The sequence below is a fragment of the Photinus pyralis genome, unplaced genomic scaffold (genome assembly GCF_008802855.1).
Source record: "Photinus pyralis isolate 1611_PpyrPB1 unplaced genomic scaffold, Ppyr1.3 Ppyr1.4_LG3a, whole genome shotgun sequence".
Lineage (NCBI taxonomy): Eukaryota > Metazoa > Arthropoda > Insecta > Coleoptera > Lampyridae > Photinus > Photinus pyralis.
The window spans coordinates 16,650,397-16,668,752 of NW_022170509.1; the positions used below are offsets into that span (position 1 = coordinate 16,650,397).

The 18,356-nt window shown below is 33.7% G+C and overlaps 1 protein-coding gene across 1 annotated transcript in view; it reads right to left on the reverse strand.

Annotated features, from left to right (window-relative positions):
* Nucleotides 1–13,812: 13,812 nt before the first annotated feature.
* The window catches only part of LOC116165251 (homeobox protein Nkx-6.2), a 44,008-nt gene continuing 39,464 nt past the window's right edge, over nucleotides 13,813–18,356 (reverse strand). Inside the window, exon 3 of the mRNA XM_031479521.1 lies at nucleotides 13,813–15,817. Coding sequence (XP_031335381.1) covers nucleotides 15,653–15,817 — 165 coding nt within the window. The 3' untranslated portion in view covers nucleotides 13,813–15,652. The remainder of the gene's footprint in view (nucleotides 15,818–18,356) is intronic.

The following is an 18,356-nucleotide window of genomic DNA, read 5'->3' on the forward strand; positions in this document are numbered from 1 at the left end:
ATTTGAATTAGAGATGTACTTCTTCAACATCGCTCCTGGAAACCGTGCACGCACCTTAAAGATCCATAAATCAACTGGGAAGATTCAATACGAACATTTATTTATGTAACCGGTATAACTTATTAGATATAATATGGAGCCTTTAAGATATTGTCATCTCGTTTAAAATAACCATATAACGAGACGACAAGGGTATAAATGAGATGACTTGGAGCCAATTTAAATGACAAATTGAATCGATATTTCTTTCTATAAAAATGTTTATTTAAACCTAGAAAAGAAGAGGGTGCATCCCTCGTTTAGATTTGCTTTTATTTGATGTAATTATAACGCTAAAAATAATTGCGTAAACTCACTCACTAAAATAAGGGTTTATGGTAAGTACAGACACAAACACATGCATGCTATTCTGCCTAGCATTGGTTCTTGTCAATCAACTCTTGTAGAAACAAATATTATCATTACCTGGAGATTATTAATGCCCAAAACTCAGCTTGTAAATACATAATTAGGTATGAGGAGGAGACATTGCAAAGATTCATGTGGGTACGAGCTTTTTGTATAAAAACAACAAAATGATAACTACATTGAATGGGGGTCGAACTCGAAAGTCCTTGTTTATACAATACAGTGTGTAAAGCGATGGGGTATACAAGAGGGAATTTTTTTAAAATATTGATTTATGAAAAAAAAAAGTATTCTACATGATATTTTTTGCTTGCTTTGAAAGTAGGTACCAATAACGTTATTATCACCGATTTGGTGAAGTTTTGATTTTTTAGCGCATTTTCCAACGAAGAAAACATATCTCATATTGTAAACACTAGATGTGCGCATGCGCATTCTGCGGAATGCCAATTGACTTATTTATGAAAATATTTCTTCGAAGTTTTAACCATAGATGCATTTAGTATAGAAAAACATGTCACATGTAGTAAAAATCGAAAATTACAAATGTCATTAGCAAAAAACACATCGCACATAGTAAAAATCAAATGCTGCAAAATGCCACCTTTATTACTTATGAAAATTTTAACCATATACGCGCCTAGTAAAAACAAAGTTGTACAAAAACCATAAAGATGGCTTGAGAAAATTTAATCTGGTGAAGAACCGGTGATTGATTTATTTAAAAAACGCAATGAAAAAAACTACTTTATTTTGTTGTATTTTTTTCGAGCATGTTATTAAATATAAAATGTAGAGGATTGCGATTGCTTACCGTGAAAGAACAAGTGTCTAAAAGTAAGTGACATTTGATCTTCTGTGTTGTTTGATGAGCACTAAATCCGTTTCAGGGTACATTTAATGTAGTAGTACACCATTTTAAGAAATTTAAAAAAAAAATTTAAAAAATGCTTGTGAAAATAAAGTCAGCAAATTTTCTGTGGTCTGTAAGTCATTTACAGGAACAAATAACGGGATGACAGTCTCGTTTACTATTATATTTTTTATTTTATTTATTGTTCTGGGCCCTCAAAAGGCTTTAGCCCAATTACAGAGTCACCGGCATAATGCTTATTAGAGGTGCCCCTGCAGAAGGTCTTAAGTTGTATAAGTCGTAGTCCTGAAATTCTGCATAACATTTACACTTTAGGGTGGGTCATACTGGGCATTTGAGTGAATTTCAGTGCAATATAAAATGACTTACTGTTTCCATGCCATTGGTCATTCTGATTTAATCTCAGATTAAGTATAAACATTGTGTATATACCTTAATATACAATGGTACAAGTAATGGTACCTGCTCTACTCTACTACACTATTTGCGGACAAAGTTAATACGATAACTGTGAAAAAAACTTAAAAATACGTTTGCAGTTATTATAGCAATAACACATGTCAAAATGTGCAGTCGATTTTTGGTAAAAAAGGAAGGTTTTACACTGCCATTTTTTGAGGCCCTCAAAAAAAATTGTCTCAGATCGACCCGGAAAAAAATTTTTCTTATAGAATGTGGCCTGTAGAATCCATAATTTCAAACAGTTCAAAGATTGGGCTACTAGTTCAAAAGTTACATCCCTTTGAATTTTTTTTCGAAATTGGTTTCTAGTCTATAACTTTTTATTGAGAAGTCTGATCGAAAAAGTACGAATTGTTTTGGATTCTACGCACCAAAATTAATATGAAAAAGTGTTTTCCCGAGAAATTTTGGTGCAGTCGATTTTTGGTAAAAAAGGAAGGTTTTACACTGCCTTTTTTTGAGGCCCTAAAAAAAATTGTCTCAGATCGACCCGGAAAAAAATTTTCTTATAGAATGTGGCCTGTAGAATCCATAATTTCAAACAGTTCCAAGATTGGGCTACTAGTTCAAAAGTTACAGCCCTTTGAATTTTCTTTCGAAATTGGTTTCTAGTCTATAACTTTTGATTGAGAAGTCTGATCGAAAAAGTACGAATTGTTTTGGATTCTACGCACCAAAATTAATAAGAAAAAGTGTTTTCCCGAGAAATTTTGGTGCAGTCGATTTTTGGTAAAAAGGAAGGTTATACACTGCCTTTTTTTGAGGCCCTCAAAAAAAATTGTCTCAGATCGACCCGGAAAAAAATTTTTCTTTTAGAATGTGGCTTGTAGAATCCATAATTTCAAACAGTTCCAAGATTGGGCTACTAGTTCAAAAGTTACAGCCCTTTGAATTTTCTTTCGAAATTGGTTTCTATTCTATAACTTTTGATTGAGAAGTCTGATCGAAAAAGTACGAATTGTTTTGGATTCTACGCACCAAAATTAATAAGAAAAAGTGTTTCCCGAGAAATTTTGGTGTAGTCGATTTTTGGTAAAAAAGGAAGGTTATACACTGCCTTTTTTTGAGCCCCGAAAAAAAAATTGTCTCAGATCGACCCGGAAAAAAAAATTTCTTATAGAATGTGTCCTGTAGAATCCATAATTTCAAACAGTTCCAAGATTGGGCTACTAGTTCAAAAGTTACAGCCCTTTGAATTTTTTTTCGAAATTGCTTTCTAGTCTATAACCTTTGATTGAGAAGTCTGATCGAAAAAGTACGAATTGTTTTGGATTCTACGCACCAAAATTAATAAGAAAAAGTGTTTTCCTGAGAAATTTTGGTGCAGTCGATTTTTGGTAAAAAAGGAAGGTTGTACACTGCCTTTTTTTGAGGCCCGAAAAAAAATTGTCTCAGATCGACCCGGAAAAATTTTCTTAAAGAATGTGGCCTGTAGAATCCATAATTTCAAACAGTTCCAAGATTGGGCTACTAGTTCAAAAGTTACAGCCCTTTGAATTTTCTTTCGAAATTGGTTTCTAGTCTATAAGTTTTGATTCAGAAGTCTGATCGAAAGAGTACGAATTGTTTTGGATTCTACGCACCAAAATTAATAACAAAAAGTGTTTTCCCGAGAAATTTTGGTGCAGTCGATTTTTGGTAAAAAAGGAAGGTTGTACACTGCCTTTTTTTGAGGCCCTCAAAAAAATTGTCTCAGATCGACCAGGAAAAAAAATTTCTTATTGAATGTAGCCTGTAGAATTCATAATTTCAAACAGTTCCAAGATTGGGCTACTAGTTCAAAAGTTACAGCCCTTTGAATTTTTTTTTGAAATTGGTTTCTAGTCTATAACTTTTGATTGAGAAGTCTGATCGAAAAAGTACGATTTGTTTTGGATTCTACGCACCAAAATTAATAAGAAAAAGTGTTTTCCCGAGAAATTTTGGTGCAGTCGATTTTTGGTAAAAAAGGAAGGTTATTATACACTGCCTTTTTTTGAGCCCCGAAAAAAAAATTGTCTCAGATCGACCCGGAAAAAAAATTTTCTTATAGAATGTGGCCTGTAGAATCAATAATTTCAAACAGTTCCAAGATTGGGCTACTAGTTCAAAAGTTACAGCCCTTTGAATTTTCTTTCGAAATTGGTTTCTAGTCCATAACCTTTGATTGAGAAGTCTGATCGAAAAAGTACGAATTGTTTTGGATTCTACGCACCAAAATTAATAAGAAAAAGTGTTTTCCTGAGAAATTTTGGTGCAGTCGATTTTTGGTAAAAAAGGAAGGTTATACACTGCCTTTTTTTGAGCCCCGAAAAAAAAATTGTCTCAGATCGACCCGGAAAAAAATTTTCTTATAGAATGTGGCCTGTAGAATCCATAATTTCAAACAGTTCCAAGATTGGGCTACTAGTTCAAAAGTTACAGCCCTTTGAATTTTCTTTCGAAATTGGTTTCTAGTCTATAACTTTTGATTGAGAAGTCTGATCGAAAAAGTACGAATTGATTTGGATTCTACGCACCAAAATTAATAAGAAAAAGGGTTTTCCCGAGAAATTTTGGTGTAGTCGATTTTTGGTAAAAAAGGAAGGTTATACACTGCCTTTTTTTGAGGCCCTCAAAAAAAATTGTCTCAGATCGACCCGGAAAAAAATTTTTCTTATAGAATGTGGCCTGTAGAATCCATAATTTCAAACAGTTCCAAGATTGGGCTACTAGTTCAAAAGTTACAGCCCTTTGAATTTTCTTTCGAAATTGGTTTCTAGTCTATAACTTTTGATTGAGAAGTCTGATCGAAAAAGTACGAATTGTTTTGATTCTACGCACCAAAATTAATAAGAAAAAGTGTTTTCCCGAGAAATTTTGGTGTAGTCGATTTTTGGTAAAAAAGGAAGGTTGTACACTGCCTTTTTTGAGGCCCTCAAAAAAAATTGTCTCAGATCGACCCGGAAAAAATTTTTCTTATAGAATGTGGCCTGTAGAATCCATAATTTCAAACAGTTCCAAGATTGGGCTACTAGTTCAAAAGTTACAGCCCTTTGAATTTTCTTTCGCAATTGGTTTATAGTCTATAACTTTTGATCAGGCGTCTGACAGTACCACGTAATATTAAGCAAAAATTGTGGCAGATTATGAAAACTGTCCCATTCGTGCATTTTCCTATGGTAATTCCTTTATACAATTCTCTAATGGAATCTTAAAAGGACTAAACAGCTTTATAATGGTGTTAATGTAGGTACACAAATTGTTTTGTAGTGTAACGAGGGAAGCACTTCGATCGTCGACATGGAAACAACTATAAAAATCCTCTAAAATATTTAAGTCGACGATTTTATAGCTATTTCACAGGATTTTGAATATTAATTTTATTACTTTTTAAAGTATGCCATATTCATTTTATGGAACAATAAATATTATAATTGAATAGAAGTAGGAGTTAGGTGGTTTGGTTGGGCTCCAGTATTTTACATAAAAGTTTGGCTGTAAATGATGATGACAAGTTGGCATTTAATTAATTTAGGTATTATTTAATAGTTCTATTCTCGTCACGGCTGTGTTTGCAGAATACTGACAACCAAAAGGTTGTACTTATACACATTTGATCCTTTTAGAGGTGACTCTTTTACAAATTGTTGAATTGGATTGGAATGTGTAGTTGTAGTTCTTGACAACAAAGAAGATACCTACCGTGTCTTTATGCAATAAAACTATATCCGGTCTATTGTACATCTCACACCTGTGAGAAATTGACTCTGAAGCCGGTACATACCTATAATAACCTTGCCACTCAAAGGAATCCAGAATCTTCACTTTATTGCATTTTAAACATTTGACGGTTTATGGTAAATTTTACAACAATCATTTCAGTAATGTACCTGTAAAACGACTGAAATAATTAAGCTGGAAACGCTACTGTTTTATGGTTTTTCACACAAAAAATATTTAATTGTTACAACATTTTCTTTTTCTTGCTAGTCTATCCTTCTTCTACTAAGTCTGTTTAGATACATATTTTAAAATATTGAAAAAGCTCATGTCCATCAAGTTATAATCTCGTATATACTTTTAAAATACTTAGTTAGCATTCGTATCTTATGATGTAATATAAATGATAGATACAACGTCGTAAAAATTACATCTTATAAATCTCGTTTTTATTATTCAAAAGTGTCTAGAATTATAATGACTGTAGTTAACAATTTTTAATTGCTTTGAGGGTGATTTATGTAAATACTTACGTTTACTTGTGTTGTAGGTGAATAAGTTTTAGAGATACCTCCCAGCCTCCATGCAGATCTTCGCCATTATTTTGTAAGTACCCCTGATCCACGATCAAAGGCGAAGGTCACAAAATGCTTACCGATTCCGATTCAAAAATGATCGAATGTGGTCCTTAATTCAATATACCTCATTGTACCATTGAACATTTGCTGTTTTTGGAAAATCGGATTTCGAAAAATTCGAGACAATAAATCCCCTAACGATTAATGTACATTCTACAGAAATCCATGTACCTCAATATATCAAAATTGTTTCCATTGTGCTCCTGTCGTGTTTAGAAAATCCGGTTCCGAAAAATCAAGGCCGAATTCATTAGGATACCTGAAAGATTTTGAAGAAGCCAACGATTAATTCTAAAGAATTCAACGTACCTCAACCTGTTCTTGAAAAATTCGGTTCCGAAGGATCAAAGCCAACCTCAAGAGAGAGAGGTGAAAATAAATCCCTAAGCTACTTGCGTATCTTATTCACAATTAAATGAACCTCAATCTACCATAATTACTTTCCAATTATCCCTTTTTGAAACAACCGAGCAAAAATGTATACACCAGGTTAAAGGATTCCAGATTTCCAAAAAAATACTACCAGACGTCAGTGAATTAAAAAAAAATGCATCGACTTCCAAAGAATTCTATTGATTTCTAAACATCCATTGAGTTCCAGTAACTCTAACAAATAATTCCAATGAATTCCAGTGAGAATTTTAAGTTGATATTAATGTCGTCAGTATAAAGCTGTTAAAAAGAATTGATATTTATTTATGTTCCTATATATTATGATGATTTATTATTGTTTATAACGTTTAAGGAAAAGTTGTAACCTTATTTTCTTATATTCCTGATTTACATTGCATTTAAGTAATTATTATTTAAATTGTTAAGCCAACGCAAGGTTTTTTTTATCAGATATGATCTAGGAAATATCGACGCACTGTTGTAGGACCCTGTATAATTAAGTCAAACCCTAAGCAGGGTTTCCACACCTTCAATAATTTTAAATTATACGTGAGGCCGAGTGACACATCATTGGAAAGGGCTCATAATTTTCTACATGCTTGTGGTTTAGTTTTCAAAGTCCTTTCGAGCCCTTTAAAGGATACAGGGTGGCAAATGACAAATAATCATTGAATAAGCACTTATTAAATGAAATAATTCAAATGGATATTCACGCTTTTACGTTCATAAGAAATATTATTTACACAAAACAATCTTGAAGAAAATAAACCATCAGAAATCAACACGATAAAACTTTCTAATAACCCTGAAAATTTTAGGTTTAGAATTATCTGATTCGTCAAATGCCAGTGATATTTGTCTTGGTTTTTAGGTACTGATGGTAAAATACTGATACGACTTTATTTCAGTGAACCAGACGTACTTGTATTTACCTGAGCTCGACAACCAAGTGTATCTTCAAAAAGACGAATTTGAAAACCAAACCATTGCGTGTAGAAAATTAAGAGCCCTTTTCAATGATGTGTCACTCGACCCAACGGTCAATTTAAAATGATTGAACCCTGCTTAGGGGGCTGACGCCAGGGGGGTGTCCCCCTTTCAACCAAAATCGACCTGTTTTTGCGTTTTTTGCCATAAACTACTTATTCAGTCTGTTTCGTTTTCGTTGGCACCCTGTATAATGTAAGGTAAAGGATCAAAACTGAAAACGCGTATCACGGGAGGCAAATGCAAAGGTGGATGCTCTTTTGTGGGCTTCGCTGAAACTAGTTTTATTATTATAAATATGTGTTTGGATTTCATGTGAGCAATTCCGCTCTAAAAATATTCACTAAGTATACCTATATAATCTTTCCGACTGGCGAAACTGGTAGTGCCCTTGAATTGAATGGCTATTAATTAACACTAGTCAAAGGTGTAAACAGAAGCCATACATTGGCTTGAAAATCACTGATCATCCTTGCCGTTCTTGTAAATAATAATTTTACGTTGAATGCGGTCTTTGTAATAGGATCAAAACCAGTAGTTAAAAAGATTAGAAATATTAACTCATAAAAGAGTCGAGTTGATGACTTTAAACTAAATACAAAAACCTTCAGTTTATAAAAAGCTTTTCATAATGCTCTTTTTCGGTAGTGAGTTTCTGTGTATTGTATACTAATTATTTGCATGACAAAGCATAAAACCAGAAACTATTCAAATATAAGTTGCAGGTTAGTAGCTATCCTATACTTCTAAAGAAGATAAATGTTAATCGGATGCGTTTGCTCCTGCTATGTGAGTTTGGAAGATGAATAGGTAGGTGTATCTAATTATAATCTCTTATTTGAAAATTACCTTTATTGTAGTTTGTAATTACGCAGAAGTACTAACGTAATCTACAGCTTTTTTGAGTTTAAACTGAATATTCTAGGTAATATCAAACTATATCTTGTTTGACAACTGACAACCAATTAATTGCTGTGTAAATGTTGATCGGTATGCCATTAATCACGGGGATAAATCAAATTTAAGGGGGATTGACTATGATTAATTCAAGTTCAAGTAAATATTAAAAGCGGGCTATATTATCGTGGTATTTTTTAATAATATTCGTGGTACAATGTAAATTACATTTTAATGATAGTGAACAAAATTGAAAGGAGTACCTACTATGCAAATGGAGCAAAATGAACAAAAAATATACTCAATACAATTCAAAAGATTGATTAAGTATGGGGAAATAATGTCTCAAAATAAAGGTATAGGTATCCAGGTAGGAAATGGCAAGAATACATCAATGGTTAACAAAGGAAAGTCTCATATTAAATCTAATAGAAGCTTTAAAAGTCATCCCTCGTGGTCATTGTTAATAGTTATACTGAAAAACGACAAATTGCATCGAAAACAGGAAGTCCGTGTTAGTATCATTCATAGCTGACTTTAGCCGCTAAAGCTTGTTGTCAATGAATTCCTGTTTAGAATGGACTCTGTCAGTCCATTGAAAATCGGATTTGTAAAATAGATCGGTTCAGAGTCGACGACGTAGCCCAGGTGCAAGGCATGCCGGCTGTGCGATGTATTATATGCTTTACTAACACCCCGACTCATTTTCTGCATCGTTGATTTAACTTGGTCATATTAACATCCCTTAAATAGATATAATCTTACCCCTCATCAAGTAGGACATATTTCAACAAAAATGTTCACTTTTTCACACCTATTAATTAACGTCTATTTATTACCTATAATTCTTATTAATTATTATAACTGCATACTTTTTTCAATGAGATGATGCTTTCTAGAATTTGAAATAGGCACATAAAAAGATAGCACTTTTTATTGGCTGTTAGAAAACTTTTGCTTACTTGTAATGGATAATATGAAAATACGCACATATCAGACAGTGTTTTATTACTCTTCGGGCCAGTCTACCGAATCCGAATTACTGCAATTGTTGCACCTCTTCTCAATTGCTCTGCACGTAATAAAACAATACAACAGATTTGCATACAATGTATACACCAATCGAAATAACTACCTAGCTTTCACCTTATACCCAACATCGAAAGGCTTGCCTTGCCAAAAGCCCTATAAGCCAAAGGAAGATTTTACAGGAGTGTCAGTTCCAAGGAGAAATGTGTGCATCTACTTCGCAATACTTCCTATTTTGACAGTAATTCGGATAATAATAATTATTATTCTGTTCAGGGTGCCTTTGGACTTCAATAATATCATATTATTCTTTTGATTCGTAACTGATGTTATATCGTTGGCACTATGTAAGAAAATTTGAAGACAGAAGGAAGAGGGGTATAATGACCAACGATTCCTTTCGAAAGAGATACCTACATTTCATTTAGATAAATCGGTGTGGAAAGTTAAAGTGTATATATTTATGGACATATACCGTCGCACACGTACTTTTTGCTTTCTCGAAAGCTTTAGTGCGTTAGAAAACACTTATTATTGTTACAGATTAGTATAATAAGCGCATGTCAAAGAATTATTCAAATGACGTTGGCAGTATCACATTGTATGTAGTGTAGCGATCCTTCTAGAACATTTTGGGGCCATCAAATCGACAAAGGAGTAGTCATCCCCGATAAGGAGTAAAAGCGGTAATTACTCAGTCTTGATGTGAAATATGTTCTTATAAATGTGTCTGCAATGGAGTAATATATGTGGAATTTAGCTTGTCGTTAGTAGTCTTATATAATTAATTTTATTATAATAAATCATATCATTAAATTTACGCTACTTGTTGCTGTTTAGCAGGACTTGAAGACGAAATAGTGTTGAAAACGAACTTTAACACTTGCAACACGCTCGTTCTGTAATATACTATTCAACACTGGCGATGAGTTTCTCTTTATTAGTAACACCAATTCGTTAAAAGTGATGGTGTTACGAAAACATAGGTGAATGATATGGGATATGAGTGCCAAAGTGAAATCGGCCAACAACATAAATAAAGTGCATTGACAAACTGTTATCAGTGGGAGTGGAGGGCGAGTTTTTAATTAGATGACTCGTGGAGAGAATTCTGAAGAATCAGCTTTATTTTCGCAATGAGGACGTACTTACACATTATTAACAGCAACAAAAAGCTAAGGCGATGCAACGACCAAAAAAATATTTTGAAATGAAAAAAAATTCTTGTACCCAGTTTAATGACTTTTTGGCTATCACAATAGCAACTTCAGTTCCCTCCGAGCGATTGTTTTCGAGAGCTGGGTTGGTGCTACGGAAGCAAAGAAACAGACTCAGCGAAGGTTGGGGAAAATTTTCCTCTTTGAAAGTACTCGATGCCTGTACTAGTGCACTTAATAAAATATTTTTATTTTTTAAAAAGTTTTTTGTTTATTTTTACACATAGGTACCTATATACAGACTCATTATTAAAAATGGAACGAAAGCTTAAACGTTGTGAGATATAGGCATGAAAATCAGAACCCTTCCATTTGAAATTATTTCCCATATTTTGGGATTAAAAATTTTATTGTACATAATCTTTGAGTGCGACCGCCATCTTGCATTTAACATCATCATGATGAAGATAGTAAGAAAGAGAAAAAAGTAAGCTTCCTAATGACGCATCACTTGACCTATGTTGCTGTTTAAAAAAATTCAAAATGGCGGTAGCAATTAAACACGCGTCCAAAAAAGGAACTGTTTCAACCTCAAAATATGTAAGCAATTTCAAAGAAAAAATTTTCATGTCTATGTCTCGAGTGGTTTGTGCGTGATAGCTTTGGTTCCATGTTTAATAGCCATCCTGCATAATGTTTTGTTTATATTTAGTCAACTTATTAAAATTACTTGATGATTCAACCTTCAATTGTAAATTCCAATCCGAGCTGAACTGATTTTTTCGAGCCGAGCCGAGTTTCCAAAAAGCTCGGCTTGGCTCGGCTCAGTTCGATTCCATCCCCACACGTAAGTTTACCCAAAAAATAAACACTAAAGGGGACCACTAAACTGTGCACTATTTTTTGGCCCATAATGTATAAATGGTAAGTATAATCATTGACTAAACTTTTGGGTTTTTTTAATTATTTTTAAATTTCCAAAAATTTCAACCTGCTACGAGATGGAGTGCTGATTTTGACGGAATTTAAGATCTAGGCAGTAAAATGGGAAATCAAAAATTTAAGAAAAATTGATGCTAGGTATTAGTGTGAAGTGTGAAACCTAAAAATGTTTCTCATTTAACTCAAAGTGATTTTAAAGGCAACGAATTCCATTTCTAAGAGGAGAAATATAAACAAATTATTTACGTCCATTATAAGAAAGTGAACCTAACATTCTTACCTTAATCAGTGTCGGGACCGATGCTAAAACCATAACTTTTCTTGGAAAATTTTATGTAAAAACTCGTCGATGGTTTTGTTTTCATCCTTTTTATTGTGCATAGTTCGTCTAAGAATTGGAGCAACTTTGTTTTGTGCTATTGAATAGTAATTTATAATTCCCATTACCAAATTTCGTCTTGATCAGACAACGTTAACTTATAGATTTGGTTATATCATTACTTAATTGAAATGTCCCCTAATAAAATTAAGTGAAGTCGCAAAATAACAAGAGAGCAATTAAAGGATGCCTTTCGTTTGGCCGTAACACACTATTACATGAACATTATATAAACGGTTGTGTTAAAAGTTCATTAACTTAATAGTCAGAGAATGGCATCTACTAACTTGTTTATATAAAGAGATGTAATAGATATAATGAAGTTTCATTATGATAACTTATCTGCATTTACGCCGGCATAAATCACGAATATAATTAAATCGTTGGTCGCCAGGGTGGAGATGCGTGCACCGTTCTCATGTGCCCTTATTATATGATCCCTATGAGGGCTGAGCCCCTCACAACGGCCAATTATATTAAACTGTGAATACAAATTGACTCTTTTGAAAAGTTAAACGGTTGGGCCTAAAGTTATTATTGTGCGCTAAAAGGTAGAATGGCTTTTATTTGTAACTATACAGAATTCTGTTACCGTAACTATTTTCCGATCTTATATATTACTATTTATTATCGCTTAATAACATGTACATTATTCTCATCTTCATGTCAACATCTTGATGTATATTTCTTTTGCACTTGTATTGCATTAATTGACTTTTTCTTTCTCAGAAGCTACTCCAGGAAGTTGGAGTGAACAAACACTTTGGGCCTAGTTGATTCACCACTCTTGTCTGGTCTGGAAATTTTGGAAAAAAACATAATAGACGGGGGAAAAATGACCAGCCGGGTGCAGCTTTTTGTGGTTGCAAATCAAGAGAACTGTAAAAGAAGACAACTATATAGAGATACCCACATGTCAGTGGATAATATTTCCTAATTCGTTTAGAAAATCCCAAAAATATTTGCACAACTCAAGAAGCAAAGAAAATGCGGCCCTTATACCACCTCAGTAAATTTATGAACGCGTTGTAAATGGATAAATCTAAACGCAATAATTGTACTTTGGGAGATCAATGAACACCAAACTTCGCGCGTTTCTGGACCTATCTAAGTAGATACTGCGTTCCATAAATTTAAATACGCATTTCACTACGTCCTATAGGAAAATCTATATTTATAATAGCAAAATAAAAAGCTGTAAATAGGAGGTTATAAAGTTATAAAGGGAAGTAATGAGATAAATTTTAGGGTTGTATAAGTAAGCGCTGTAAACTTCTTATTTGTGCAAATTAAGTTTTCATTGATTAAGCAATTTACGGGAAAGCAAATTAATTAAATACATATTACACGTAATTTTATTAGTAGAATGATTAAACGAAAAAAGAACCGAAGAACTAAAAAGCTACAGTTTTAGGTCAGAAACAAGTAACCATGTTTTCGTAGAAATCTAATAAAACTTGTTAGAATCTTTGAAAAATGATAAAATGAAGTAAGTTAAGAGCCCGTATATATGTAGTTAATGTATATGGTAGCATCCCCTTGCGGGGCAGCGGGAGTCGTAAGCGATGGCGACGTCGTCAAGGCAACGTCCTGGCGCCTGAGCACCTCGTCCCCGCTCCTCTTTTCAGATAAATCAAGGCGCATATCTTACACGAAAAAGTTGGATTTACATGTGTACACAACAGCACAGGGTTGTATTCAGAAATTTGACAAATACTTTCGAAAACTTTATTCATAAATTATCAATCTCTCTGTTATAGAGCTTTTCCCCTATTTATTATTTGCGAGTCGTCGGCGAAATAAACGCCGGGATTGAAATTTAAAAGATTTTATTCTATTGCAACTCTACTTCTACTACTAGTAGTATGACTGTATGAGTAACTACCTCAAAACAAATTGGCGGTTGCACTCTCATCGGAGCTTTTTCCCCCCATTTAATATCAGGTATCAAAAATAAAAGACAAATTCCTCTTAGAACATTTTTATTTTTAGATATTACAAATACATTTTTGGGTGTGTGGTTTTTGTCAGTAATATACATAAGTTAGATGCAAAATGCCGAGACTACAATAGATTGCACGAGTGTTTCTTTACATACGCATCTAAACGACGCAACCCTGAACGGCTTATGAGCTGCAAAATGAACAATACGCTGGGGACAACTGTATTTGTTATACCCTAATAATGAAGCAGCTGCGAGAAACCGAACTTAAACATAATTATAATAATGGCATTCATTTTGTTCACATAAATTTGGTAAAAATAATTTTTCACAGATTAAATAAATATTAACAAAAATATACAAATGCAATCAGTTAGTCCATTCAAGCAAAGGCTGTCGTAAAACTCATCAAAATGAATTAACAGACGAACGGGAATTATAAATATAAAATGAGGGTGCGAAATATCAAACCAATTTCGGAAACCTACTCTATTAATCATAAAATATGTCCACGATATAAAAATACCTATTATTGCTTTGCATCATCATTAGTTGCTTTTTTTCCAAATCAGCCAAGAATATACAGCTTTTGGGATACGACTAGAAAGCTTTTTCGAATTGGTTACGATCGTTATTGGCCACAATGCAAATTTAATATGTTATTTCCGTGGTGGCGTATTTGTGGTTATTTTATTTACTTTCGACCCATTTCATTGCACAGTTCACACTCAGATACTTTGTATGAGTGATCTGAATCCAATTTTGATCACTAAATCAGCAAATATTGTACTGCAACTGCAACCCCCTGTCATCATTTAATATGATTCATATACGAAGAACATTAAAAACCACAGACGGCGAACAAATGCAGTGCGATCATCAGCAAGCAGCAAAATATGTAGAATTGATGCCTCCTAATGAAACGCCTGCTGTAGTTATTATTAGTTTTATTTGCCAGTGTAGCACGTGTGAAAGTCTATACGAAAAACGATTGCACCAGTACTTCAGGATGGCAGTGTGGTACATTTGTAGTCAAATATAACCAATACGGAAACGTTCGAATGCCTTCTCCTTGGTTAACAGTGGAGACATTTTCTTCGTCGACTTCTTCATTTGTGATCAGCGGTATTTGTTTATAATTTACCAGGGAAGCCTAAACACTTACCTGCAATGGACATTTATCTCACTTGGTTAACGGAATTATAAACAAATATCGCCTAAAAATGTCAAAGCAACCAATGACTCTGATTCTGTAACTGTGCTACTATGGTAAATTGCGATGCTTTAATTTCGGTGATGCTGGGTTACACTACAAATATAAAATGATTTGATGCCTTATTGGTTCTCAAATAATGTATTGGGGCCAAAAACTAAACGCACAAATTGAATTACTTTTGCTCAAAATATTCTTCTTATAGAAAGCTGTTTTAGGCCAATGGATAAAAATGACAAATGATGGCTACTAATCCAGACTTCGTGGTGAAATTAACGATAACAGTTACCTAAACGATATCTACCCAAACATTAACTCTATACAGATACTAATGGGAAGGAAAACGTTTTGTCTGTTTTTTCATTTCAATAGTGCGAAATTAGATAGACTTACGTAACCTGTTTTTCACTAAGCCTTTTTAAAAGTTGTATATAAATCATGTGATCATATTCACATTGAAGCTTTGATGACTGGACTAAAAATTTATATATGCGTATACATATATCTTTTATGTAGTTATATAACATTTTTACAAGTTGGACTGCAACAATGTCCTGTTTGCGCTAAAATTGTAGTCCGCACAAACACCGAGATCACTAAACCGTATGTACAAAGTTTATATTAATAAGAATATGTACAAAGTCACACACTCACTGAATATTTTGTCTTTTGGCCGAATGTTCCTCGTCGGTATCAGAAATGACGTCACTATTTTCGTCGGTTTGATTATCAAGTACCTCTTGTTTTCTTTTTGCCGTTGCCATTTCTGCCGCGTGTTTTTTCCTCCACTTCGTTCGTCTGTTTTGGAACCAAACCTGAAAGGATATAAGAATGAAAATTAGTTCAATTCGTATAACCATAATATAACAGTATAACTAATTGCTGCAATACTTTGTTTATATTATGTCAAGTGTGAAAATTAAATCCTAAATACACGGTTGTGGTGTAATCATCGAAGTCATGGCAGTGAATTTTGGAATAAAACAATGTCACACTTCTACTAGCAATTGCAAAGGTCTAGCGATAATTGCGGTTTGGTCTTCATCAAAATAATGAAACTATACCTACAGAGAAGTTTAAATTAAGGAATAAACGGAAGAAAGGATCATACTAATACCTCATCAAGCCAAACCATGTCCATATTTTAATGGAATAATTAAGAGACAAAAGTTGTGTATGCTCTCAAATACACACTCAATTCCAAGAAAAGTTGTTTCATGGCCCTGATAAAATAATTTCACAAAAAGATTTCACAGGTTGAAGATCATCTATCTATCTATTCAGCTCATCAAACTGATGACGCTATGAACACCACAAGCCATATAGTTATTTCTCTGGTAACTTTTCTGAACTCCTATAATAGCCAAAAGGATCGATAGGCTCCGCTTTCGCGGTCCCTAGCTTACTGTTCATCGAAATTCGATTCGGCCATCCGTCTGAAGACTTGAGATATCAACAATCGGACTGTTCATTAATTAGGTTTCAACACCTATACGTACAGGGTAGGTGAATTCTTGGTATTCACACACCTTTCACGAAGCTTTTCAGTTACCCCAGAGATTAGCAGAGGTGGATAAAGTACATATGGAAATTTAAAATTTGGAATACAAATCTTTTTGTGATTTAGTTATTTGCAATAAAATCTACAGTCGTTTTAATTAACAGTTTTATTAATGTGTAATTTCCTATGCTTCCGGAAGCTTTTATGTACTCTCTAGAGATGGAAAGAATTGCCAATAAAGCTTAGGGTGGGTTCCTAAAAAGTTCTTGTAAAGATCTAAGCAGCCCTGGGAGAACCTTGGAAGGGAATTGTAAAGCTATCGTAAATGCCCTGACGACTTTTATAGCTGTCGATTGCACTTCTACAAAAAACTTAGAAAATCCGGGATAGAACTATTAAGAATCGATAATACTGATTAATCAATTAATCAAATGATCGATTAATCAAATAATAGTAGGGGACCCCATAGAGGATTTTGGGATTTACTCGAGCGCGTCAGATTAAAATAAGGTGGGTTGAATACGTGTCGAAAAGTGTACATTTCAATGATCTGACAGTTTGACCGTGACGTGAGGGAGTGGGAAAAAACGTTACCTTGAAAATCTCAAGCGCGTTGAAATTTTTTTACTTGGAAGGAAAAAATTCAAGAGTAACGGAAGTAATACAATCTACAATATAAATTACACGTACCTACAGCGCCCTAAATATCTGAATAAATCCTGTTTTCTACCCTTCCGTGCAGCCTTCCCCACCATGCAAACAGGCAGATTAACATACCTCCAATATCAGAAACACGTTGGGCATATACTTATTACACTATCAGTATCTGACGCGCTCGAGTATTTTCATGTAACAATTTTTTTTAGATTATTAAAGAAGTTTAGACCCCCCCCCCCCCCCCCCAGCCGGTGGAGGGATGTAACTTTTTTTCCTTCTACCATATCTAATCTACAAAGTTCAAGTCCCTACGACGCTCGAATAAATCCCCATTTAGCACTGTCGATCATCGATTATTTCTTGTATTGATTATAAATAATCGGTTAATCAAATAATAGATCACTCAAATAATCAATTAATCGACTAATTTAAAAGAATAATCAAAGTCGATTACCGATTATCGTTTGATTATAATAATCTTGCCAACGCTAGTCCTGGAAAAGTCAAGAAAACTCTGAAGTTTGGGAAAGATTACAGGGCGTAAAGGATCGAAAAAATTCTAGTAGGTATGCGCTTCTAAAACTCTGAGGCCCAAAAAGCTTTAAAAAGGCGGTAAATTCTAGTCCTTTTTAAATGTTATTTCAAAGCCTTCTAGAATCACATAAAAAGTTTCTAAAATCTTCTAGTGCTTTATAGTCCATTTGATTGTCCATTGAAAACCCTGCAAATCACCCAAAGATATTTAGACATTTTTGGAAAGACCCTAGGTAGGTATATCAAACCTGCAATTTAAATAGAAAGCTCTTATGTGGCTTTCATTAGAATTCCACATGCCTCCTCAGAAAAGTCCTAAGTAAGGACATTTCCTTCTAGTTCTTTCATATTATTCCAAGGCTTTCTAAAGTCACCTACATAGTTTTTCAGAATTTATCACACATCCCTTGAAAACCCTACAAATCCCCTAAACATATGATCAACGATTTACATAGAAAACTCTTATAATAACAATAATAATTTATTGTCCAAACAGAATAGTTCCATAAACTAGGACAATATTGGGTAAATATATACATATAGTGCGTATAAAAACCGAAAAAAATCATTAAGCATGAAATAAGTGAAGAAAAATTAACAATTATTATTTTAGTTAATGGAATCTAATAATTCTTATACGACTTTCTTGAGAATTCCACCTA